A 27,809-nucleotide genomic window follows, 5' to 3' on the forward strand; every position below is an offset into this window, starting at 1 on the left:
GAGTGACCGATGCCAGAGTCAGTGAGTGACCGAGTCAGAACTCTCTTGTCTTCACACCACGCCATTAGTTGAATTGTCTGCTCTTTCCCTGCAGGAGTCTGTACTCGGGGTTCACTCTAACACTCCCCGGAAACTCGCGCCTTCTCCCAGCTCAGCGACTAACGGATGATGATGCTGCAGCTCTGCCACATCTGCTGCAACGAAACAACTACATTACAGGTCAGTCCTGCTCAGTCCCATTCTACTCACATTCAGCCTTTGTTTAATCGGAATGGGTTTATATTAGTCCATCGATTCCTTGGCCTCAAATTTGCTTGTTACCAAACTCGTGTTGCAGGCACAAAACGAGCACCTAGATTTCTAACATGGTGGCACCTAGATTTCTAACAAACACCGTACAAACTGCAGAACGGGGCAGTGGGATTAGTTTGGGATTGATACAGTGCTATGGGGAAAGCGGGGCAGTGGGATTAGTCTGGGGTTGATACAGGGCTATGGGGAGAGCGCGGGTCAGTGGGATTAGTCTGGGATTGATCCAGGGCTGTGGGGAGAGTGGGACAGTGGGATTAGTTTGGGATTGATACAGGGCTATGGGGAGAGAGTGGGGCAGTGGGATTAGTTTGGGATTGATGCAGGGCTATGTGGAAAGTGGGGCAATGGGATTAGTTTGGGATTGATACAGGGCTCTGGGAGAGGACGCGATAGTATGAAATTGTGGGATTCCTTCACTGGTTTGATGATATTGCTAGTTGCAAATTTCAAGGAGGCTGTTGAATTCCCGGAGTTGGAGACGGGAAGAGGAACAGAGACGTCACTCAGTAACCGAGCATTTTCAGATTTGTGTTTCTGTCTTTCAGGGCTTAATTTAAGTTACAACAATTTTACAAACTGTGGGGCTGAATTCATCGGGACCCTGCTTCTGGTAAGTGATAGGATTCCATTGGGATTAGTTTGGGATTGATACAAGTCTATGGGGAGAGTGGGGCCGTGGTATTAGTTTGGGGATTGATACAGGCCTATGGGGAGAGAGCGGGTCAGTGGGATTAGTTTGTGATTGACACGGCTATTGGGAGAGAACATAAGAGCGTAAGTACATAAGAAATAGGAGCAAGAGTCGGCCATTTGGCCCCTCAAGCCCGTTCCGCCATTCAATAAGATCATGGCTGATCCGATCATGGACTCAGCTCCACTTCCCTGCCCGCTCCCCATAACCCTTTACTCCCTTATCGCTCAAAAGTCTGTCTGTTATGTATGCAAACCTCACCAATGTGTAAGACTTGCCACCAGGGGGCACACCTGTGGGAGACCTAAAGGTCACCTGTGCACCCTGGGCAAGCAGGTATAAAAGGCAATCCTCCATGCTGCTTCGGCACTTTGGAGTTACATTAAAGAGTCCAAGGTCACAATGGTTTGAGCTTATAACACAGTCTTGTGGAGTTATTCTGAACATAATAATTGGCGATGAGTTACAGATCATGAACTTTTACGCGGTAATGGCTGCCCTTGGCATTCTTGAGAGATTTGTTGAGGGTGATGATTGGGAAGCCTTCATTGAGCATTTTGACCAGTACTTTGTGGCCAACGAGCTGAACACGGCTGAGATGGCGGTCAAGCTCAGGGTGATTCTCCTCACCATATGTGGGTCTTCGATATATGGCCTCCTCAAAAATCTGCTGGCACTGGTCAAACCAAAGGACAAGACTTGCACAGAGCTGTGCACGCTGGTTCGGGAACACCTCAAGCCGAAGGAGAGCATCCTAATGGCCAGGTATCACTTTTACACGCACCATCGCTCCGAGGGCCAGAACGTGACGAGCTTTGTTGCCAACCTAAGGTGCCTTGCGGGACAGTGCGAATTTGCCGGATCTTTGGGGGAAATGTTGCGGGACTTTTTCATTCTTCGCAAACTGCTGTCTGCCGAATCCCTAGATCTGAGCAAGGCCATCACGATAGTCCAAGCTTTCATATCCACGAGCGACAACACGAAACAGATATCTTCACAGCATCGAAGCTCACCGACAAGTACTGGACATAAAATAATGCTTTCAGCAGGCAGAACTGTACATGGCAGTCCTACACGACCGCAGAGGCCAGGCCTAGGGTGACTCAGAGGCTGCTGTGGGGTGTGAATGCGTATCCATTAACACCATGTCGGCACTGCAGGGGCAGTCATAGAGCCCATCAATGTCAATTCAAGCACTATGTGTGCAAGGGCTGTGGAACAATGGGGCACCTCCAGCAAATGTGCAGACGACCTCTGACTCACCACATGGCAGAGTCAGGAGAGGACAACCGATCCAGCGCGGATCACGCTGAACAAGCAGGAGAGGCAACTCAACCTGAGGATGAAGAGGAAGTGTATGGGATACACATCTTCACCACCAAAAGCCCTCCGATAATGTTAAAAGTTAAACGGCATTCCAGTCTCCATGGAATTTGACTCGCCTCCATGTCCATCAGTCATGAGCCAGAAGGTTTTTGAGAAACTGTGAGGCAACAAGGCACAGAGGCTAAAACTGAGCCCGATTCACACAACGCTGCGCACTTACACCAAAGAACTCAAACCTGTTATCGGCAGTGCGGCAGTGAAAGTATCATACGATGGAGCTGTGCATGATTTACCACTATGGATTGTACCAGGCGATAGCCCAACGCTGTTCGGCAGAAGCTGGTTAGGACAGATCTGATGGATCTGGGATGACATCAAAGCTCTCTTCGGTGGATGAGCCTCATGCGCCCAGGTGCTAAACAAATTCCCGGAGTCATTTAAGCCAGGCATTGGCAACTTCACAGGCGCCAAGGTGCAGATCCATCTAGTTCCTGGGGCACGGCCCATTCATCACAAGGCCCAAGCAGTCCCATATATGATGTGATAGAAAGTCGAGATCGAGCTGGACAGACTTCAATGAGAGGGAATCATATCGCCAATCGAGTTCAACGAATAGGCCAGTCCAATCGTGTCGGTGCTAAAGAGCGATGGGACGGTCAGAATCTGTGGGGACTACAAGGTAACGATCAACCGAGTCTTGTTACAGGACCAGTACCCACTACCTAAAGCGGAGGACCTATTCGCAACGCTAGCAGGGGGGAAAGTCGTTCACCAAGCTAGATCTAACTTCTGCTTACATGACACAGGAGCTGGCTGAACCATCAAAGAAATTGATGTGCATCAACACGCACAGAGGACTGTTCATATACCACAGATGCCCTTTTGGGATTCGCTCGGCTGCTGCCACCTTCCAGAGGAACATGGAGAGTCTGCTGAAATCGGTTCCGTGCACCGTGGTGTTCCAAGATGACATCTTGATCACTGGTCGCAACATCACTGAATACTTGCTCTACCTGGAAGAGGTTCTAAAGCGACTGGACAGAGTGGGACTCAGGCTGAAAAGCTCCAAGTGTGTTTTCCTGGCGCCAGAGTTCGAATTTCTGGGGAGAAAGATTGCGGTGGACGGCATCAGAGCCACGGACTCCAAGACGGAGGCCATCAAGAATGCACCCAGACCACAGAATGTGACGGAGCTGTGTTCGTTCCTGGGACTCCTCAACAATTTTGGTAACTTTCAACTGGGTTGAGCACTTTGCTGGAACCCTTGCATTTATTGCTATGCAAGGGTGATGACTGGGTTTGGGGTAAATCTCAAGAGACAGCCTTTAATAAGGCCAGAAGCCTGCTATGCTCTAACAAGTTACTTGTATTGTATGACCCATGTAAACGTTTAGTACTAGCTTGTGATGCGTCGTCGTACGGGGTCGGATGTGTGTTACAGCAAACCAATGTGTCAGGCAAATTGCAACCAGTTGCATATGCATCCAGAAGCTTATCCAAGGCTGACAGAGCCTACAGTATGGTTGAGAAAGAAGCGTTAGCATGTGTATACGGGGTTAAGAAAATGCACCAATACCTATTTGGTCTCCAGTTCGAGCTCAAAACCGATCACAAACCGCTTACTTCACTGCTCTCAGAAAGCAAAGGTATCAACACCAATGCTTCGTCCCGCATCCAAAGATGGGCAGTGACATTGTCTGCAAATGACTATGTAATCCTCCACACACCAAGCATTGAGAACTGCGCTGACGCCCTCAGTCGGCTACCATTGCCCACCACCGGGGTGGAAATGGCGCAACCCACAGACTTGTTTCTGGTAATGGATGCTTTTGAGAGTGAGGGGTCACCCGTCACTGCTCGCCAGATCAGGACCTGGACTAGCCAAGATCCTGTGCTATCACGAGTAAAAAGCTGCATCCTTAATAGGAACTGGTCGGCGGTTCCCGGGGAAATGCAAGATGAAATTAAGCCGTTCCACCGACATAAGGATGAATTGTCCATCCAATCGGATTGTCTCCTATGGGGGAATCGCGTGGGTTTGCCAAAAAAAGGCAGGGAAATGTTTATACGCGACCGACACAGGCATAGTCATGATGAAGACTATCGCCAGGTCGCACGTTTGGTGGCCCGGCATTTACTCTGAATTGGAGTCATGTGTACACCAATGCAACACTTGCTCACGCACCCAGGGAGGCCCCACTGAGCCTGTGGTCATGGCCCTCCAAACCGTGGTCCAGGGCCCAAGTAGATTTTGCTGGCCCTTTTCTAGGAAAGATGTTTCTAGTAGCAGTGGATGCCTACTCTAAATGGATTGAATGTATAATAATGTCATCATGTACGTCCACTGCCACCATTGAAAGCCTCCGGGCCATGTTCGGCACCCACGGTTTGCCCGACGTCCTTGTTAGTGACAATGGACCGTGCTTCACCAGCTCGGAATTCAACGAGTTCATGACCCGCAATGGCATTAAGCATGTCAGGTCTGCCCCATTTAAGCCCGCATCCAATGGTCAAGCGGACGGGCAGTCCAAACCATCAAGCAGAGCTTTAAATGTGTAACGGACGGTGTAAAGTCCTGACCCTGCAGTACAGACTTACACGAGGCACATGCTGAAGTCAAGGTCACTCTGGACCTGCACCTTTTATTTCACTGCTCTCGAGTGCCACACTTGCCTGAGACCTGCCTTTAATATACCTGTGTGGAACAGGTATGCAGTGTCTCCTGCAAGTGTACCCCTGGTGGTAAAGTATGCTTGTAGTTACAGGTCATATCTAGTTACAGTCATGTATAGCATGGTAAGATAGTTATATACAGTAATGTGAGATACATGACATCACCCTCCCCCAAGGTCTTATTGTCTTTATAGGTTCAGTCTCTCAGGTGGTCTACGCTCTCGCGTGGAGCGTCTTAGTTGTGGTTCAGTTGTTTGCCTTGGTGCCTGTTTTTCTTTCGGTGTGATTGCTGGTATCTCGCCTGGGCTGTCTGTTTCGTTCAGTATGATTGCTGGTATCTCGCCTGGGCTGTCTGTTGAGTCTGCCCTTTCCTCAGGTTGTTCCCTCTGTCTGTCCACCAGGTGTGGTGTGAGTTTCACGTTGTAGTTTGCCTCTGGTTCTGCAGGGTTGTTGGTGAATCTACTTTTTACTTGGTCTACATGCCTCCGGCAGGTTTGGCCATTGTCCATTTGTACCACCAGTAGCCTGTTTCCTTCCTTGTCTGTTACTGTCCCTGCAAGCCATTTGGGACCCCTGCCATAGTTTAGCACAAACACTTTGTCCCCTATCTCATTCCACCTCTCCCTCGAATTTCGGTCATGGTGCTCAGTTAGCTTATGGCACTTTGCCTCAACAATTTCATGCATGTCTGGGAGGATTAACGAGAGCCTAGTCTTTAAGGTCCATTTCATCAATAGTTGCGCAGGGGGAACCCCAGTCAACGAATGCGGACGAGATCTGTATGCCAGCAGCAGTCGCGACAGGCGGCTTTGCAGCGTGGGACCTTAGATTCTGAGCATGCCTTGTTTAATGATCTGCACTGCTCGCTCCGCCTGGCCATTGGAGGCCGGCTTGAACGGTGCCGTCGTAATGTGATTTATGCCGTGGTCAACTATAAAATCTTGAAATTCTGCGCCGGTGAAGCACGGACCATTATCACTGACCAATATGTCAGGAATTCCGTGCGTTGCAAACATGGTTCTAAGGCTCTCCACAGCGGTGGAGGTGGTGCTCGAGTTTAAAATGGTGCACTCGATCCACTTTGAAAATGCATCGACAACTATGAGGAAAATTTTGGCCATGAATGGGCCCACATAGTCTACATGCACCCGCGACCACGGTTTGGTGGGCCAGGGCCAGGGGCTTAGGGGGGCCTCCCTGGGGGCATTACTGAGTTGGGCACAAATGGTGCACCGTCGGATGCAGAGCTCCAATTCCGCATCAATGCCAGGCCACCAGGCGTGGGATCTGGCTATGGCCTTCATAAGGACGATCCCTGGGTGCTCGCGGTGGAGCTCCCGGACAAACGCCTCTCTGCCTCGCAAGGGCATAACTACTCGGCTGCCCACATCAGGCAGTCTGCCTGTAATGATAGTTCATGCATGCGCCTATGGAAAGGTTTGATCTCCTCGGGGCAGGCATCACGAGCCTCTGCCCAGTCACCAGTTAAAACACATCTTTTGATTAAGGATAACGTGGGGTCGCTGGTCGTCCAGGCTCTAATTTGGCGAGCCGTCATGGGCGAACCTGTGGATTCAAAGGCATTGATTGCCATGACCATCTCACAGTCCTGTTCGTTGGACCCTTCCGTGGTCGCCAGGGGTAGCCTGCTAAGCGCGTCGGCATAGTTGTCTGTGCCTGGTCTGTGCCTTATTGTGTAGTCGTAAGACGCCAGCATGAGTGCCCACCGCTGAATGCGCGCCAAGGCGTTGGCGTTTATTGCCTTGCTCTCGGATAGCAGGGACGTGAGGGGTTTGTGGTCGGTCTCTAATGCAAACTTGGCCCCGAAAAGGTGTTGGTGCATCTTTTTGACACCGTACACGCACGTGAGCGCCTCCTTCTCAACCATACCATACCCGCGGTCCGCCCGCGAAAGTGACCTGGAGGCATTAGCAATGGGTTGTAATTTACCCGCATCATTGACATTCTGTAAAATGCACCCGACCCCGTACGCTGACGCATCACATGTAAGAACTAGCTTTTTATCTGGGTCAAAAAAGGCTAAAACACTGTTGGAACATAGAAGGTTGTGTGCCTTATTGAAGGCGCGTTCTTGGGCGTCCCCCAAAAACCAATCGCACCCCTTTCTGAGTAGCACATGGAGAGGCTCCAGCAGCATACTCAAGTTCTGCATAAAGTTCCCAAAGTAATTGAGTAGCCCGAGAAAGGCGCGCAGTTCTGAGACATTTCGGGGCCTGGGTGCCAGGCGAATTGCTTCTGTTTTGGATTCTGTTGGGCGGATTCCATCAGCGGCAATCCTTCTGCCCAAAAATTCAATCTCAGGCGCGAGAAACAGACACTTGGATTTCTTAACTCTTAGGCCTACCCGATCCAATCGACTTAGTACTTCCTCCAAATTACGGAGATGGGAGTGGGAGTCGGTGTCCCTGCCCGTGATGAGTATGTCATCTTGAAACACAACCGTCCCCGGGATGGACTTGAGCAGACTCTCCATGTTGCGCTGGAATATAGCAGCTGCCGACCTGATGCCAAATGGGCATCGATTGTACATAAAAAGGCCTCGATGTGTGTTGATGGTGGGGAGTAGCTTAGACTCTGTCAGTTCTTGCGTCATATACGCAGATGTGAGATCTAGTTTCGAGAAAAGTTTTCCTCCAGCCAATGTGGCAAATAGGTCCTCCACTCTGGGCAGCGGGTATTGGTCCTGTAGGGAGACTCTGTTTATGGTAGACTTCTAATCCCCACAGATTCGTACGGATCCATCAGGCTTCATGACGGGGACAATGGGACTTGCCCAGTCGCTAAATTCCACGGGTGAGATAATGCCTTCCTGCAGAAGCCGGTCCAATTCGTGTTCAGTCTTTTCCCTCATCACATAGGACACAGCTCTAGCCTTGTGATGGACCGGTCTGGCATCCTGTGTGATGTAGATTTTAACTTTAGCCCTTTTGAAGGTGCCCATACCTGGCTGAAAGAGATGTTCAAAACGACTTTGAACTGTTGAGCAGGAGGTCCGTTCCTCTGATGACATGGCGTGAACATCATCCCATTTCCAATTTAGTTTTGCCAGCCAGCTTCTCCCCAACAGTGCTGGGAGATCTCCGGGAACAATCCACAGGGGAAGTCGGTTCACCGTCCCTTTGTGTGTGACTGGGAGCATGGCGCTGCCAAGGACTGGGACGATTTCTTTGGTATAGGTCCTTAGTTTGATGTCGATCCTTATGAGTTTTGGTCTGTTGCTTTTGTGTGGCCACAGCTGTTCAAATTGTTGGACGCTCATGAGAGATTGTCCAGTTCCATGTTGACGGGAATCCCGTTGAGTATCCCGTTGAGTAGGACCCTCATCATTATTGGAGGCGTCTTGTTGTAAGAATAGTGGACATTGATCGTGTTGACCCGCTGTACCTCGGTGTCCCGGGCACTGTCCCCACCGTCTTCTGGTCCGTTTTCGACCCTTCCGATTCGTATACCAGCCGAGCTGCTGTTTTTCTGCACATGCGAGCCTGATGCCCTGTATAGTTGCAGTTTCTGCAAACAGCATGCTGAAATCAACACCCCCTTGTTGAGTGCCTTCCCCCACATCTCCAGCACAGACCGCTTCCATTATTTCCGAAGGATGAGCTGCGTCTGGCTGGTCTCTCTTGAGCTTCTCAGTCTGTAGTTGATTGCTCGCATTGTGGGTTGATGAGGTGTGAACGGCCGTTCATGTGGCTCTTGGTGGCTTCTGGCACCACTGCCTGCTGTTGAAGGCCTGCTCTCCTGCCTTTGTTTGTGTGTGGGGGTAGTGGCTTGTTTCACGCTGTGAACCCCTTGTTCCGATGTTTCGTTAGTTGTCGTACCCGCAGTATAGATCAACCTCGTTTCTTCTTCTCCTGCCAAGAATGTCTGTGCGACCAGTGCTGCTGCCTCTAGGGTCAAGTTCTTGGTCTCTATAAGCTTTCGGAATATGCCTGCGTGGCCTATTCCTTCAATAAAAAAGTCACTCAGTACTTCTCTCCTTAGTTCATCGTGGAACTCACATAAACTAGCCAGCCTCCGAATCTGCCACAAAGTCGGGTATGCTCTGGTCCACACGGCGTCTGTAGTTGTAGAACCTGTGTCTGGCCATGTGTAAGCTGCTCGCTGGCTTCAGGTGGTCTCTCACCAGTATGCTCAACTCCTCAAACGACTTGCTTGCTGGTTTCTCGGGTGCCAGCAAGTCCTTCATTAAAGCGTATGTTTTCGAGCCACAGCTGGTCAAGAGATGGGCTCTTCTCTTGTCTGCTTTATCGTCGCCCAACCAGTCTTTGGTTACAAAACTTTGCTGGAGCCTTTCTATAAAGTCCTCCCAATTGTCTCCAGCATTGTATTTCTCATCTGAGCCGTTGGTAGCCATCCTGTGGATTCTGTGATCCCGTAACTCGTCGCCACTGTAAAGTCCTGACCCTGCAGTACAGACTTACATGAGACACATGCTGAAGTCAAGGTCACTCTGGGCCTGCACCCTTATTTCACAGCTCTCGATTGCCACACTTGCCTGAGACCTGCCTTTATATACCTGTGTGGAACAGGTATGCAGTGTCTCCTGCAAGTGCACCCCTGGTGGTAAAGTATGCTTGTAGTTACAGGTCATATCTAGTTACAGTCATGTATAGCATGGTAAGATACAGTTATATACAGTAGTGTGAGATACATGACAGACGTCTCCTTGCAGACACGGTTATCTCGGGTCCTGCTCAGCTACTGGGCGTACCCCCATTCGCTCACCGGGGTTCTCTCTGCAGAATTATTAATGAAGAGAGCATTCAAAACCAGGCTCTCCTTAGTCCACCTGGATCTCAATGATCACGTAGAAACCCGGCTGCACGTGTACCACGATCGTGCAGCTATATCGCGTGACATTGAGGTTAATGACCCTGTGTTTGTTCTCAATTACGGTCATGGTCCCAAATGGATTGCTGGCACTGTTTTAGCCAAGGAGGGGAATAGAGTGTTTGTTAAACTGTTGAATGGGCAAACGTGCAGAAAGCACTTGGATCAGTGCAAACTGCGATTCACTGACAACCAAGAACAGTTTGAAGAAGACTTTACCATCTATGATCCACCAACACACACCCAACCAGCAATCGACCTCGCTGTCAACCATGAGGATGAACCCACCATGCCCGACAGGCCGATCAGACCAGCCACATCACAGTGCAGCACTGATCCGACCAACTCACCCATGCCAGGACTTCAATTCAGGCGATCAACCCGGGAACGCAGAGCCCCGGATCGCCTCAACTTGTAAATAACTTGTACATTAGACTTTGGGAGGGGGGGGGGCGGGGAGTGATGTTATGTATGTAAACCTCACCAATGTGTAAGACTTGCCACCAGGGGGCACACTTGTGGGAGACCTAAGGGTCACCTGTGCACCCTGGGCAAGCAGGTATAAAAGGCAATACACCATGCTGCTTCGGCACTTTGGAGTTACATTAAAGAGACCAATGGTTTGAGCTTACAACACAGTCTCGTGGAGTTATTCTGAACATAATACTGTCTATCTCCGCCTTAAATATATTCAGTGACCCAGCCTTTTCAGCTCTCTGGGGCAGAGAATTCCACAGATTTACAACCCTCTGAGAGAAGAAATTCCTCCTCATCTCAGTTTTAAATGGGCGGCCCCTTATTTTGAGACTATGCCCCCTAGTTTTAGTTTCCCCTATGAGTGGAAATATCCCCTCTGCATCCACCTTGTCGAGCCCCCTCATTATCTTATATGTTTCGATACGATCACCTCTTATTCTTCTGAACATCAATGTGTATAGGCTCAACCTATCTTCATAAGTCAACCCTTCAGCTCCGGAATCAATCTAGTGAACCTTCTCTGAACAGCCTCCAATACAAGTATATCATTCCTTAAATACGGAGATCAAAACTGCACGCAGTACTCTAGGTGTGGCCTCACCAATACCCTGTACAGTTGTAGCAGGACTTCTCTGCGATAAAACTCTACCCAACTTGCAATAAAGACCAACATTCCATTTTCCTTCCTGATTACTTGCTGTATCTGCATACTAACTTTTTGTGTTTCATGCACAAGGACTCCCAGGTCCCTCTGTACTGCAGCATTTTGCAATTGTAATTTGCTTTTCTATTTTTTCTGCCAAAGTGGATAACCTCACATTATCCCACATTATACTCCATCTGCCAGATTTTTGCCCACTCATTGAGCCTGTCTTTATCGCCCTGCATATTGTGTCCTCATCACAATTGCTTTCCCACCCATCTTTGTATCATCAGCAAACTTGGCTACATTACACTTGGTCCCTTCATCCAAGTTATTAATATAGATTGTAAATAATTGAGGACCAATCGCTGAAGGCACCCCACTAGTCACTGTTTGCCAACCAGAAAATGATCCTGACTCTCTGTTTTCTGTTAGTTAGTCAATCCTCTATCCATGCTAATATATTATCCCCAACCCCGAAAAATTTTATCTTGTGCAGTAACCTTTTATGTGACAACTTATCGAATGCCTTCTGGAAATCCAAATACACCACATCCACTGGTTCCCTCTTATCCACCCTGCTCGTCACATCCTCAAGGAACTCCAGCAAATTTGTCAAACGTGATTTCCCTTTCATAAAACCATGCTGGCTCTGATTGAATTATGCTTTTCCAAATGTCCCGCTACTGCTTCTTTAATAATGGACTCTAGCATTTTCCCAACTACAGACGTTAGGCTAGCTGCTCTATAGTTTCCTGCTTTTTCCTTGCCTCCTTTTTTAAATAGTGGCGTTACATTTGCGGTTTTCGAATCCGTAGGACCGGCCCAGAGTCCAGAGAATTTTGGTAGATTACAACCAATGTATCCATTATCTCTGCAGCCACCTCTTTTAAGACCCTAGGATATAAGCCATCAAGCCCAGGGAACTTGTCCACCTGTAGTCCTGTTATTTTACCTAGTACTACTTCATTAGTGATAGTGATTGTATTAAGTTCCTCTCTCCCTATAGCCCCTTGATTATCCAGACTGATATGAAATATTTGTTCAACTTCTCTGCCATTTCCCTGTTCTCCATTTTTAATTCCCTAGTCTCATCCTAGATGGGACCAATATTTACTTTAGCCACTCTTTTCCTTTTTATGTACCTGTAGAAACTCTTACTATCTATTTTATATTTTGTGCTAGTTTACTCTCATAATCTATCTTCCCCCTCTCCATTATTTTTTAGACGTTCTTTGCTGGCTTTTAAAAGTTTCCCAATCTCCTGGCCTCCCACTAGTCTTGGCCACATTGTATGCCCTTGTTTTCAATTTGATACCTTCCTTTATTTCTTTGGTTCGCCACGGATGGTTATCACTTCTCTTAGTCTTTCCTTCTCATTGGGTTATATTTATGTTGCGAGTTATGAAATATCTCCTTTAATGTCTGCCGTCCCATACTTTAATCTATTTTCCCAGTCTACTTTAGCCAACTCTGCCCTCGTACCTTTGTAGTCTCCTTTATTTAAGCTTAGGACACTGGTTTGAGATTCTCGCCCTCCAACTGAATTTGAAATTCAACCATGCTATGATCACTCATTGCTAGAGGAGCCTTTGCAAGGAGATCGTTTCTTAATCCTGTCTCATTACACAGTACCAGATCTAAGATAGCCTGTGTTAATACGGATTATTTTTCCCTCAATCTGTTTCAGCGAATATACTGACGCGAACACCTCTTTGCCTTTTCTGTAAAAGACCTTTATTGAAGATTCTCCGGCCGGGACTTGTCAAGACAAAGGGACACTCTCAATCAGAGCCTGTTTACCTTCCCCTGGACAAGCCCCTTTACAGCGCGAAAAGCACAGTAGTTATACATTTTCAAAACAGAACACATTTGATTAGCACTTGGTCTATCCAATCCCTTTCTGCCTCCCCCCCCCCCCCCCCCCCCGAGTACGTCCAATGGCAGGCAAGAAAGTCTCCCAATTAGGGCTGGTGTCAGGGTCAGGTTAGTTATAGCTTTGCTACACTGTCTTCCCTTATCAGTAAAGAACCCAATTAGTTTCCCTTCCTCCTTATCAGTAAAAGCTATTACTTTTTCCCCTTCTATCTAGGATTGCTTTCTTTCTTTGTGCTGCCTTGTGTCTTTCTCATGACCCGTGTCTAACCTCAACTTCAACTCTTGGTAACCCCCTTTTTTTTTGTTGATTCTGCAGTTGTCTGCATCTTGACATTTCTTTAGCTATTTTCCCATGATTCCCTATCTCCATCCTTTTGCCACATTCTCTATCCATCTACCACATTCGCAACCCTTCTTTACACATTCTCATTCCCCCCCGTTTATCGTTCCATGATAACCCTGGTGCTTATTCCAGGAGTATCGCGTTTAGCCGTGCGCATTCTCTTTCCTGATCCTCCTTGTTATCTGTGAGTCTGCCTCGAGCCTCTTCGCAAGGTCTTATCAATGTCTGTTTAGGTTCTCACATCGTATCCTGTCGGAATATTATTGAATTGATAACTTCTGGAGCCTTGGTACAAGGCCGAAGAGAGGCCTTTTACCTCCTTATGGGCCAGTGCAGGAACCAGCACTTTAACCATTGTCCCACTGGTACCCCTAATGCCAAATTTTTCTCTTACATATCCCCCCTTTTGGCCCTTGGCTATACGCCAAGCTGGCCATATTTCCCAATAACTATCTCCCTGTAGGCAAGTTCCAGATAGGTTCATTCACCCGGGTGGCCATCTCCCAAGCTTTGGGACCTCCTGAAACCTTCCCACAGAGTTATATAAGGTAAGTCCTTCCTGTAGAACTGCTTAAATTTTCATCCCTTATGGCCTTAATCATAGTGCGTGCCCTGACTTATCGTTTGGCCTGTTTAATTCGTGCACATGTTAATCCCATCATGACCATCAGAACCAGACCCTGTATTATTACAAGTACATGTGATATTATTCTTATCCATGGGTGAATTTGAATATTAAGTCCAATGTCCCACAGCTTTGAGTACCAGGGCTGATCAGCCAGCATTGCGTTAGTGTCTCGCTGTAAGTTGTCTCTTTCTTCCATCAGCTGGATATACTGTCATCTTTGATTCTGGATTCCTTGCACCAAACATAATTGTTCCTCATTTATTTCCGGTATCTGTTTGCCTTGCGGTTCCCATACCGCCTCTTCATACCCTTCTTGAGGGTATCCGTGATTGTTCTGTGGATGATTTCCGTTGTCTCGGGATATATGTGGTATCCATTTACATCTATTTTTCCCCATGGGCCTGAAACACAAGTTAGGGTTGGTGATGACACAGGGGGTGACTCCACCCCTGGTCTTAATCGTTGGGTTGGCTGCTCCTGTGCTCCATTCCCTTGTGGAGCAGCGATTGTTTCGGAATCGTGTTCGAGAGGAGTGATACTCAGCATGCATCCGTTTGTTTCTCAGCATGCAATCATCATTCGTCATTCATGGCGTACCTCGACATAAAACCACTTGGTTAATTTTATAGCAGTCAGTTATATCAATGCCTTTGGTACTATTGTTAATTTTAATCACCCGTCTGGCAGGCTGATGGTAACGTAACCGAGTTTGGTTTCTCACTTCACCAATATTATCAATCTGATATAAGTCTCTCTTTGTTACATCATACTGTGGTATGGACAACACAAATCCGATCATATTCACCCGCCCAGTAATACATCTGAATTTCGGCACCCAAGCGTGACTATTCCTTCGTACCTCGCATGTGTTTTTCATTTTTTTATCTAGAGTCCAATTGTTAAGTATGCTGGTCGGAATCCAATCTGGTATGTCTCCATTCTGGAGTTGCTCCAAATTATGTTATACCTCACTTAATATCCAGACCCCATACCCGGAGCAAACTATCTCAGCCTGTAATCGTTTACTTATATCTTTCCCCATTGCGTGGATCAATTTTATTGTCTTGGCATTTCGGCAATGTATGGGCCACTTGTAACAGTTCCCCTTCCACGCCATCTCCCAGTCCAAGTCCCTCCCCACTAAACCACTCAAGACGACGCCATTAAGTTGTTAACCCGGTCGTATATTGCCTACAGGCCTATGGAATTCATCGTCATAATCCCTGCCGCATAACCCGTGCCTAGTGTTTCCAGTAATCACCTTTTTTTTCGACCATGCCCTGTTCCATTTCTGACATTAAATCTCAGGGTAGTGGGTTCCGGGCCTTCGAGGATCCATTGTGCCAGGTTCTGGTATAGACTTATAGTTTCATTCCCACTGAAGCTAGGAAAAATGATATCCATGGTTTAGGATAAGTAGTCGCTGACGCACCCCAAATTATATCCTTTCTTTAGATTCTTTTATTACTAGCCCCCCTTTTTAGGTTGTATTCCTTCTTGTTTGCGCTGCGCATGATCAATACCGGCTTCTCCGTGTTATAACCGTGTCACGCTTCAGGACATACACCTTATATTCCAGAGACCTCCCTTGGTCTTTATTTTATCCCACTGGCCAGTTTCCCTAAACATCCTTGGGTCCCACCCCCCTTTTGCTCCGTTCTGTTCCCACCCTTCTGTTCTTGCGGGGTGGATTTGGCTGCTTGTTTGCAGCTTCATCCTCCCAGGCATGAGCTTCTAGAACTGAAATTCCGTCCAGTTGGATTTCTACGCCCTTCCCCTTTTGGTCCTATGAACTTGCTCCTGTCCTTGGAATATACTGGCGCCCATGGCATCGGCAGCCTGCTGCATTACAACCTTACTTAATACACTATACATAGCCATGCATTAAAATAAGTTCTGTCCTTGCTCCAGTCCTTGGCTGCTGGGTTGCATATTTCAGCAGTCAAATTAAACAAAGCAAGTTCATGTAGTTGTGTCTTTCCTGCGTGTGCTATTATCTCTCGTAGTCCATCTGTATTATCCAGTGCCTGCGTGGGCCTCAAGGTCCCCAGTATCCTGAATCTCCAGAGTCGAAGTAGCCGCTGTGGTCCCATCTCGATGAGTGTTTTATCTGCAAATTTTAAACAGATAGCCTGGTCGTCACCAGGTGTTAGGTTCTGGTCTACTCATCTTTTATCCATGCATGTTGCGGTCACTCTGTGAAATCGGAGGTAAAGTTAGGTTGGGTTTGTAGACTCCACTTACCCACCGTGGGGTACACTGGCTCTATTGCCATCGGTGATGGTGCTAAGGCTGCGCACTGCACTATCCGTCTGGCCCCGTTTAAAAAAAAAAATCTCTTCCAGCTTATTTATCTTAGCTTTTAACTCTTGAATTTGTTTTGTTTGAGTATCTTTCTTTTATTTGTATCAGGCGAGTATTATTACATAGGCTAGTTCTGTTTTTATTTTTATTCTGACTATTGCACCATTTCTTCTGTTAGGTGAGTCTTTTTTTATTCTATTAAGAAATCCAAATTAATAATGTCCAGTATAAAACAGCTGTCAATGGAAAGGGTTAACTCCTTTACAGGTTTGTAAGAAAGCCTGATATCATTACGTGACTTCACGTAATCATCCGAAAAATTCTTTTTTTTTAAGTCTTTGTGCCTTCAAAACTTGCTTAGAAATTAGGAATCCGTTAAAACAGCAGAAATCATTAGTAAAGCCATCATAATTAAAGTCTTCTCATCAGGGAAGACGGCATTTTAGAGTAAACTCCAATGTTTTCTTAACTTCTAATTGCCAAAGATTTTTTTGATTGATTTAAAACGAGACCACACATTTTTAATAGCTATTTTGTTTACTGAAATCCAATTTTCACACACGCTGTGTACCTTCTAACATTTCGTTTTATTTTACGGTCCCGTTCACTGGGCAAATCTTGTGGGGGTTTTTTCTCTCTCAGCAAAAAATCTAAACATCCGTGCCAGTTCCATTTTCTATAAGAATTTTAAAATTTAGTAAGATTCTCTAATTCCCAGTTCTTTCTGTGCTGAGTTCGCATAGCTTAGATCTTTTCTCCTCGTTATTTTCAAACCCTCCTGCTTGTTTAGACTGTTCGGGACTTTTCTTGATAAACAACGTCCATTTTGGAAATCTTTCAAACTGGAGTGAAACTTTCTCGTAATTTAAAATCATTATCAATGGAGAGTGTCTTTTACTACTTCAAATTCTTTTTTTTTCCAATTAAACCAATATCTTTTTCACAGCCGATATCAACTAGTATTTAGTAAGTTATGTATTTTTCCATCGCAAACACCCCTTTTTTTTGTCAGCACCTATTTAGTAAGTTACATCTTTTTTTCAGATCTCCTTTCTTCAAATTAGGTTTTGTATTTTACACGGAGGGCTCGTGACGCCATAAATTTGTTAATTTAAAATCATTTGTTTACTTTCAAAGTGGCGTCTTTATCTTTTTATTTTCTCCATAATTAGAATGGAGTCTAGCAGTTAGGCTTTGAGGGCTGCTTTTTGTTATCTCAAAATGCTCCAGTTTCAAAGTCGTTAAAATGTCTCTTCTAAACTGCTAAAGCTTGCTGTTTTTAACATTTTTCAAAAGTCCCTTTTACACCTTCGCAGATAGCGCGCCACTCGCCCAGGAGTTTGACCTGATCCCTGAAGGTATTTCTAGATTGTTTCCAAACCTTTTAGTTTTATATCTCCTTTTTTCTTTAAGAGATCAGATTTAATTTAATAATTTTTTTTTTTTTGAATCCACCTCAGTATTTTGCTGTGCCTTCCCTGAATATCTCAAAATCCCAATTCAAACTTTGTAATTTCAATCTTTATTTAAAACTTTTTTTTTTGAGCTAGAAGCTTTTTTTTTTAAAAGGCATTCTTTATCTCATTCCAAGACTAAATTTATGTCTTTCAACCCAATGTAATCAATCATTGCATGTTTTCTTTCGACAAGTAAGTGAGCGTGTCAAATAAATTCTTTTTTTTTCAACCACCGGGACCATGTATTTTTTATCTTTTACTCAACAAACCTATCCTTTGTGCATTTCCTAGCTCCGTAACTTATCATCCGAATAAATCCACACCTGCATTTCTAACTTAAAATGTCTTAAAACTTCCCACAAACAGGACAACACTACAAAGGGTTGAAAAAACTTTCACTCTGTTTGGAGAAGTGGGTGGAGCTAAAATAAATAAACAGCTGCTCCACTCTTCCAAACAGGCTTTTTAAAAAAACATGAAAACATAAAAATTCATTCCGCAGTCAAAAAATCACACAAGTACTCTCATTCAAAAACAGACATTCACAAAAGTCTCTTTTCATTCAACAAAGCTTATTAATTAATTTTTTTCTTTGACCGGCTCTATTTTTGGATCCATGATTGCCCATTCCCGCATTGCCCCGCAGTAAAGAAATATTTTATCCTTACACAATTCCTTTTATCCTTACACAATTCCTCGCGTCGCCCCGCGATTTAGTTCTACACAATTCCTCGCGTCACCCCGCGATTTAGTTTTACACAATTTCCCTTTTCTTCCGCGTTGCCCCGCAGTTTTCCTATTCGCGTCACCGCGCGATAGTCTATTTCCCTATCCCTCCGTGTCGCCGCGCGGTTTTCCTATTCGCATCGCCGTGCGATAGTCTGTTTCCCTATCCCTCCGCATCGCCGCGTGGTTCACGTCACCGCGCGATTGTCTATTTCCCTATCCCTCCACGTCGCCGCGCGGTTTTACTATTCGCTTCGCCGCGCGATTTAAGTCCAATCAGCGCCTAGACGGACTAAGTAATATACAAGGTCGACATCATACCTGACTTGGACACTTATTTCCTAAGTTAAAAGGTATTCCCCAGATTGACCTGGATCTCGTTCAGATGCTACCTGAGAACCAACGAGTGGCAAAACTTTCTTCAGACTTTTGGGACTGGAGCAAACCGAAGTGGTATTTAAAAAGTACTCACTCCAGTGGCCACTTTCCTTCTGTCTCGCCCGAGGCTAGTTCGGCTCTTAATTCGCAAGCTTTCGGCAGCCGTCCGTTGAGATCCCACTTCTGACATCAAATGTTAATACGGATTCTTTTTCCCTCAATCTGTTTCAGCGAATACACTGACACGAACACCTCTTTGCCTTTTCTGTAAAAGACCTTTATTGAAGATTCTCCGGCCGGGACTTGTCAAGACAAAGGGACACTCTCAATCAGAGCCTGTTTACCTTCCCCTGGACAAGCCCCTTTACAGCGCGAAAAGCACAGTAGTTATACATTTTCAAAACAGAACACATTTGATTAGCACTTGGTCCATCCAATCCCTTTTTGCCTCCCCCCCCGAGTACGTCCAATGGCAGGCAAGAAAGTCTCCCAATTAGGGCTGGTGTCAGGGTCAGGTTAGTTATAGCTTTGCTACACTGTCTTCCCTTATCAGTAAAAAACCCAATTAGTTTCCCTTCCTCCTTATCAGTAAAAGCTATTACTTTTCCCCTCCTATCTAGGATTGCTTTCTTTCTTTGTGCTGCCTTGCGTCTTTCTCATGACCCGTGTCTAACCTCAACTTCAACTCTTGGTAACCCCCTTTTTTTTTTGTTGATTCTGCAGTTGTCTGCATCTTGACATTTCTTTAGCTATTTTCCCATGATTCCCTATCTCCATCCTTTTGCCACATTCTCTATCCATCTACCACATTCGCAACCCTTCTTTACACATTCTCACCTGCTCCCTGGTTGGTTCTGCAACGTACTGTTCAAGGAAACTATCCCGGATACACTCTATGAACTCTTCCTCAAGGTTATCCTGGCCAATTTGCTTTGTCCAATCAATATGAAGACTAAAATCGCCCATGATTATTGCCATTCCTTTTTTACAAACCTCCATTATTTCTTGATTTATGCTCCATCTAACAGTATAGCTACTGTTAAGGGGCCTATAGACTACGCCCACCAGTGACTTTTTCCTCTTATTATTTCTTATCTCCACCCAAACTGATTCAACATCTTGATCCTCTGAGCCGATATCATTTCTCATTAATGCACTGATCGCATCCTTTATTAACAGAGCTACCTCACCTCCTTTTCCTTTCTGCCTGTCCTTCCGAATTGTCAATTATCCCTGAATATTTACTTCCCAGCCTTGGTCACCTTCCAACCACGTCTCTGTAACCGGAGCGGGTGCAGGACATTCTGAAATGGGAGGGAGAACAGCCAGTTGTCATGGTGCACATTGGTACCAACGACATAGGTAAAAAAAGGGATGAGGTCCTACGAAACGAATTTAAGGAGCTAGGAGCTAAATTAAAAAGTAGGACCTCAAAAGTAGTAATTTCGGGATTGCTACCAGTGCCATGTGCTAGTCAGAGTAGGAATCGCAGGATAGCGCAGATGAATACGTAGCTTGAGCAGTGGTGCAGCAGGGAGGGATTCAAATTCCTGGGGCATTGGAACCGGTTCTGGGGGAGGTGGGACCAGTACAAACCGGACGGTCTGCACCTGGGCAGGACCGGAACCAATGTCCTAGGGGGAGTGTTTGCTAGTGCTGTTGGGGAGGAGTTAAACTAATATGGCAGGGGGATGGGAACCAATACAGGGAGACAGAGGGAGACAAAAAGGAGGCAAAAGCAAAAGACAGAAAGGAGATGAGGAAAAGTGGAGGGCAGAGAAACCCAAGGCAAAGAACAAAAAGGGCCACTGTACAGCAAAATTCTAAAAGGACAAAGAGTGTTAAAAAAACAAGCCTGAAGGCTTTGTGTCTTAATGCAAGGAGTATCCGCAATCAGGTGGATGAATTAACTGTGCAAATAGATGTTAACAAATATGATGTGATTGGGATTACAGAGACGTGGCTTCAGGATGATCAGGGCTGGGTACTCAACATCCAGGGGTATTCAACATTCAGGAAGGATAGAATAAAAGGAAAAGGAGGTGGGGTAGCATTGCTGGTTAAAGAGGAGATTAATGCAATAGTTAGGAAAGACATTAGCTTGGATGATGTGGAATCTATATGGGTAGAGCTGCAGAACACCAAAGGGCAAAAAACATTAGTGGGAGTTGTGTACAGACCTCCAAACAGTAGTAGTGATGTTGGGGAGGGCATCAAACAGGAAATTAGGGGTGCATGCAATAAAGGTGCAGCAGTTATAATGGGTGACTTTAATATGCACATAGATTGGGCTAGCCAAACTGGAAGCAATACGGTGGAGGAGGATTTCCTGGAGTGCATAGGGGATGGTTTTCTAGACCAATATGTCGAGGAACCAACTAGGGGGGAGGCCATCTTAGACTGGGTGTTGTGTAATGAGAGAGGATTAATTAGCAATCTCATTGTGCGAGGCCCCTTGGGGAAGAGTGACCATAATATGGTGGAATTCTGCATTAGGATGGAGAATGAAACAGTTAATTCAGAGACCATGGTCCAGAACTTAAAGAAGGCTAACTTTGAAGGTATGAGGCGTGAATTGGCTAGGATAGATTGGCGAATGATACTTAAGGGGTTGACTGTGGATGGGCAATGGCAGACATTTAGAGACCACATGGATGAATTACAACAATTGTACATTCCTGTCTGGCGTAAAAATAAAAAAGGGAAGGTGGCTCAACCGTGGCTATCTAGGGAAATCAGGGATAGTATTAAAGCCAAGGAAGTGGCATACAAATTGGCCAGAAATAGCAGTGAACCCGGGGACTGGGAGAAATTTAGAACTCAGCAGAGGAGGACAAAGGGTTTGATTAGGGCAGGGAAAATGGAGTACGAGAAGAAGCTTGCAGGGAACATTAAGGCGGATTGCAAAAGTTTCTATAGGTATGTAAAGAGAAAAAGGTTAGTAAAGACAAACGTAGGTCCCCTGCAGTCAGAATCAGGGGAAGTCATAACGGGGAACAAAGAAATGGCAGACCAATTGAACAAGTACTTTGGTTTGGTATTCACTAAGGAGGACACAAACAACCTTCCGGATATAAAAGGGGTCAGAGGGTCTAGTAAGGAGGAGGAACTGAAGGAAATCTTTATTAGTCGGGAAATTGTGTTGGGGATATTGATGGGATTGAAGGCCGATAAATCCCCAGGGCCTGATGGACTGCATCCCAGAGTACTTAAGAAGGTGGCCTTGGAAATAGCGGATGCATTGACAGTCATTTTCCAACATTCCATTGACTCTGGATCAGTTCCTATCGAGTGGAGGGTAGCCAATGTAACCCCACTTTTTAAAAAAGGAGGGAGAGAGAAAACAGGGAATTATAGACCGGTCAGCCTGACCTCAGTAGTGGGTAAAATGATGGAATCAATTATTAAGGATGTCATAGCAGCGCATTTGGAAAATGGTGACATGATAGGTCCAAGTCAGCATGGATTTGTGAAAGGGAAATCATGCTTGACAAATCTTCTGGAATTTTTTGAGGATGTTTCCAGTAAAGTGGACAAAGTAGAACCAGTTGATGTGGTATATTTGGACTTTCAGAAGGCTTTCGACAAGGTCCCACACAAGAGATTAATGTGCAAAGTTAAAGCACATGGGATTGGGGGTAGTGTGCTGACGTGGATTGAGAACTGATTGTCAGACAGGAAGCAAAGAGTAGGAGTAAATGGGTACTTTTCAGAATGGCAGGCGGTGACTAATGGGGTACCGCAAGGTTCTGTGCTGGGGCCCCAGCTGTTTACATTGTACATTAATGATTTAGACGAGGGGATTAAATGTAGTATCTCCAAATTTGCGGATGACACTAAGTTGGGTGGCAGTGTGAGCTGCAAGGAGGATGCTATGAGGCTGCAGAGTGACTTGGATAGGTTAGGTGAGTGGGCAAATGCATGGCAGATGAAGTATAATGTGGATAAATGTGAGGTTATCCACTTTGGTGGTAAAAACAGAGAGACAGACTATTATCTGAATGGTGACAGATTAGGAAAAGGGAAGGTGCAACGAGACCTGGGTGTCATGGTACATCAGTCATTGAAGGTTGGCATGCAGGTACAGCAGGCGGTTAAGAAAGCAAATGGCATGTTGGCCTTCATAGCAAGGGGATTTGAGTACAGGGGCAGGGAGGTGTTGCTACAGTTGTACAGGGCCTTGTTGAGGCCACACCTGGAGTATTGTGTACAGTTTTGGTCTCCTAACTTGAGGAAGGACATTCTTGCTATTGAGGGAGTGCAGCGAAGATTCACCAGACTGATTCCCGGGATGGTGGGACTGACCTATCAAGAAAGACTGGATCAACTGGGCTTGTATTCACTGGAGTTCAGAAGAATGAGAGGGGACCTCAAAGAAACGTTTACAATTCTGACGGGTTTAGACAGGTTAGATGCAGGAAGAATGTTCCCAATGTTGGGGAAGTCCAGAACCAGGGGTCACAGTCTAAGGATAAGGGGTAAGCCATTTAGGACTGAGATGAGGAGAAACTTCTTCACCCAGAGAGTGGTGAACCTGTGGAATTCTCTACCCCAGAAAGTAGTTGAGGCCAATTCACTAAATATATTCAAAAGGGAGTTAGATGAAGTCCTTACTGCTCAGGGGATCAAGGGGTATGGCGAGAAAGCAGGAAGGGGGTATTGAAGTTTCATGTTCAGCCATGAACTCATTGAATGGCGGTGCAGGATAGAAGGGCTGAATGGCCTGCTCCTGCACCTATTTTCTATGTTTCTATCAGATCATACCCATTTGTATCAATTTGTGCCGTCAACTCACCTATTTTACTACGAATTCAGATAAAGAGCTTTTAAAGTTGTTTTTTTACCATTTTTTCCTGCTTTGACCCCACTTTCTGATTCACCTTTAAGTTTATACAATCTGTCCCTTCCTAGCACATTCTGGTTTCCATTTCCCCCTGTGCTACCCTGATCTATTGCCTTCTCCTTGTTATTTGACTTTTTAGATTCTCTCCCGCACTATTTAGTTTAAAGCCCTCTCTGCAGCCTAGTTATTTGAGTCGCCAGGACCCTCGTCTCAGCTCGGTCTTACTGGATCCCGTCCAAACGGAACAGCTCCCTCTTACTCCAGTAGTGGTGCCAATGTCCCACGAACCAAAACCCATTTCTCCCACACCAGTCCTTGAGCCATGTGTTGAACTCTCTGATCTATGCGAATTTGCTCGTGGCTCAGGTAGTAACCCGGAGATTATTACCTTTGTGGTTCTGCTTTTTAATTTGGCCCCTAGCTGCTCATAATCCCTCAGTCGAGGCTCTTTCTATGTCATTGGTACCAGTTGTGTATACAATAACTGTTAGACTGAGTACTGTTTAACTCCAAGAGGTGTGACCTTGGCTCTGCTTTATTAAGGCCCAAAGTGACTAATATACAAAATGGCTGGCCTTTTATACTTGGGCTGCACACACGTGCGTGCAGCCCAATGGCCTCCAACAGTGGCTAGTGATCCCAAAAGTACATACATGACAATACCCCCCCTCTGAGATATTAATACAGTCTTTTACAAATTGAGGCAGTCCAGTGTTTTACGTTCCCAGGTTGACTGTCTCAGTTCAACTCCAGCCTTGGGTGAGTGTTCAGAGTCTGTTGTGACTGGTGGCTGACCTGGTGGGAGTGGCAGTGGCCATGTCAGGGATTGAAAGTCCATTTTCATTGAACATGTCAGTGATTGAAAGTCCCGATTCACTGATGACCACTGAGTCCTCTGATGACTGGGGGTAGGTTGGTTGGTCGTCGATAGTCTCTTCCTCCGACTGTTCCGGTTCGTCTGTGTGCCGCAGCTTTGTCTGATCCATATGTTTCCTGCATGTTTGCCCATTTTTGAGCTTGATAATAAATACTCTGTTGCCCTCCTTGGCCATGACAGTACCAGCGATCCACTTGGGACCCTGACCATAATTCAGAACATATACAGGATCATTTACAGAAATATCGCGTGACACAGCTGCGCGATCGTGATACCCTTGCTGACTTTGTCTTCTATATTCAACATGATTGTTCAAGTCAGGGTGTACAAGAGATAGCTTGGTCTTAAGACCTCTCTTCATCATTAGTTCAGCAGGTGAGACCCCGGTAAGCGTGTGTGGTCTTGTCCTGTAACTAAGCAGTATGCATGACAGGCGGGTCTGCAGTGACTCTTGGGTTACTCACTTCATACTCTGCTTTATGATTGGGACAGCACGTTCTGCTTGCCCATTGGATGCAGGTTTGAATGGTGCTGACCTTACATGTATGATACCATTGAGTTTCATGAACTCTTGAAACTCCTGACTGGTGAAGCACGATCCGTTGTCGCTAACAACGATGTCAGGCAGAACATGACATTGAGATTCTCAATGGTAGCTGTGAATGTGCTGGATGACATGATTATACACTCTATCCACTTCGAATATGCATCCACCACAACTAAAAACATCTTCCCCAGAAAGGGACCTGCAAAGTCGATGTGGATCCTGGACCATGGTTTGGATGGCCACGACCACAGGCTCAGTGACGATTCCGCTGGTGCTTTGCTGAGCTGCATGCAAGTGTTGCACTGATGCACACATGATTCCAGGTCAGAGTCAATTCCCGGCCACCATAAATGAGACCGAGCGATGGCTTTCATTATTACAATGCCGGGATATATGCTATGTAGCTCACATACAAATTTCTCTCTCTGCCCCACGGTATACAATCCGACTGAATAGACAGTTCGTCTTTGCGACAAATGTAAGGTTTGGTCTCCTCGCACATTTGCTTGCGTATAGCAGACCAATCACCTTTGAGGATGCAACTCTTCACCACCGATAAAATCGGGTTCTGGCTGGTCCAGGTCTTACCTTGTTGAGCTGTGACAGGGGTTCCTTCACTCTCAAAAGCATGCATAACTAACAATAGGTCCACTGGTGTGGCGTTTCCACTTCTGGTGTGGGCAACGGCAGACGGCTCAAAGCACCGGCACAATTCTCGGTGCCAAGTCTATGGCAAATGACATAATCATAAGCGGATAATGTCAACGCCCACCTCTGGATGCGGGATGAAGCATTGGTATTGATACCTTTGTTTTCAGAGAACAGTGAAATGAGCGGCTTGTGATCGTCTCCAGTTCAAACCGAAGACCAAACAGCACTGATGCATCTTTTTAACCCCATACACACAGGCTAGTGCTTCTTTCTCTCCCATCTGTAGGCTCTTTCCGCTATGGACAAACTTTTTGAAGCATACGCGACTGAAGTTTACCTGACTCATTAGCTTGTTGGAGTACGCAACCAATTCCATATGACGAAGCATCACCGGCCAATACTAAACGTTTACATGGGTCATAATGTACGAGCAGCTTGTTAGAACAAAGCAGATTAGTGGCTTTCTCAAAAGCTCTGTCTTGAGACGCATCCCACGCCCAGTTGTCGCCTTTTCTTAGCAGCATGTACAGTGGTTCTAATAAGGTGCTCAATTTAGGTAGGAAGTTACCAAAGTAGTTGAGTAGACCCAGGAACGAACGCAGCTCCGTCACATTCTGCAGCTTGGGTGCATTCTTGATGGCCTTGGTTTTCGCGGCCGTGGGCCTGATGCCGTCCGCAGCAATTTTCCTCCCCTGCAATTCGACCTCTGGTGCCATGAAGACGTTTCAGTCTGAGTCCCACTTTGTCCAGACAATGTAGCACCTCTTCCAGGTTGTTCAGATGTTCCTCGGAGTCACAACCTGTGATCAGGATGTCATCTTGGAACACGACAGTTCTGGGAACAGACTTCAGTAGACTCTCCATGTTCCTCAGAAATATTGCTGCAGCTGAGCGTGCAGGCCCAATGGCCTCCAACAGGGATGCCATCTAGTGGCTAGTGATCCCAAAAGTACATACATGACCATGACAACTGGATCATCCCCCTCCCACTCCAAGTTCCTCTCCAGCCCAGAGGAGATGTCCTTAAACCTGGCACTGGGCAGGCAGCACAGCCTTTGGGACACATGCTCTCGGCTGCAGACAACAGTATCTATCCCCCTAATGATACTGCCTCCTACCACTACAACGTTTCTTTTTATTCCCCCCACTTGAATGGCCCCCTGTACCACGGTGCTGTGGTCAGTTTGCTCAACCTCCCTGCAGTCCCTGCTCTTGTCCACACAGGCAGTAAGAGCCTCGAACCTGTTGGACAAGAACAAGGGCTGAGGCTCCTCCATCACTCTCTCTTCAGTTCCCATACCTGCCTTGCTTCTAGTCACATCCTCCTTTCCCTGACCACGGACCAAGTTTGAATTAATTAATCTAAGGGGTGTGACTGCTTCCTCGAACACAGTATCCAGGTAACTCACCCCCTCCCTGATGTGTTGTAGTGTCTGCAGTTCGGACTCCAACTCATCAACACGGAGCCAAAGCTCCTCAAGCTGGAGACACTTGCTGCGATGTGGTCGTGATGGACCTCAATGGGGTCAACCAGCTCCCACATGCAACAGCAGAGAGACTGGGGCAGTGGGATTAGTTTGGGATTGATACTGGGCTATGGGGAGAGCGCGGGGCAGTGGGATTACTTTCCGATTGATTTAGCAAAGCGCCGATATGGACACAAAAGTTTGAATGGCCTCTTCCTGTGCTGTGATTGTCTATGGAATGGTGATGTTGGTGTGGGGTGTATAATGATTCCCTCCTGATTGCATTTACACCTAAATCCTCACCTTCCAGCAAACCACCGTGCTCACTGACCTCAACCTGATGTGTAATGAGATCGGAAGCAATGGAGCAGCGTGGATAGCCAAAGCTTTGCAGGTGAGTAGCTGAAACTCTCTCAGACAGGGGCTGGGGTCAGACCCACCCCCCTACCGCCAGCTCAGACGGGCTGAGGTCGGACCCACGCCCGCTCAGCGCATCATGTGCCACCCAATGGGCTGTGCTCTAGCTACTGCTGCCGCAGGGAGTCTCTCCATCCCACTGGGCATGGGCTCAAGCCCACTGCCTGACCCTCTGCCCCACTGCCTGACCCTCTGCCCCACTGCCTGACCCTCTGCCCCACTGCCTGACCCTCTGCCCCACTGCCTGACCCTCTGCCCCACTGCCTGACCCTCTGCCCCACTGCCTGACCCTCTGCCCCACTGCTGCCGCAGGGAGTCTCT

General features: G+C 46.5%; 1 protein-coding gene across 1 annotated transcript in view; it reads left to right on the forward strand.

The window, feature by feature from the left end:
- The window catches only part of LOC139266043 (leucine-rich repeat-containing protein 34-like), a 100,237-nt gene that overhangs the window by 26,231 nt on the left and 46,197 nt on the right, over positions 1 to 27,809 (forward strand). Inside the window, exons 2-4 of the mRNA XM_070883845.1 lie at positions 95 to 219; positions 858 to 922; positions 27,382 to 27,465. Coding sequence (XP_070739946.1) covers positions 27,412 to 27,465 — 54 coding nt within the window. The 5' untranslated portion in view covers positions 95 to 219; positions 858 to 922; positions 27,382 to 27,411. The remainder of the gene's footprint in view (positions 1 to 94; positions 220 to 857; positions 923 to 27,381; positions 27,466 to 27,809) is intronic.

This window comes from Pristiophorus japonicus, chromosome 6 (assembly GCF_044704955.1).
Source record: "Pristiophorus japonicus isolate sPriJap1 chromosome 6, sPriJap1.hap1, whole genome shotgun sequence".
Classification (NCBI taxonomy): domain Eukaryota; kingdom Metazoa; phylum Chordata; class Chondrichthyes; family Pristiophoridae; genus Pristiophorus; species Pristiophorus japonicus.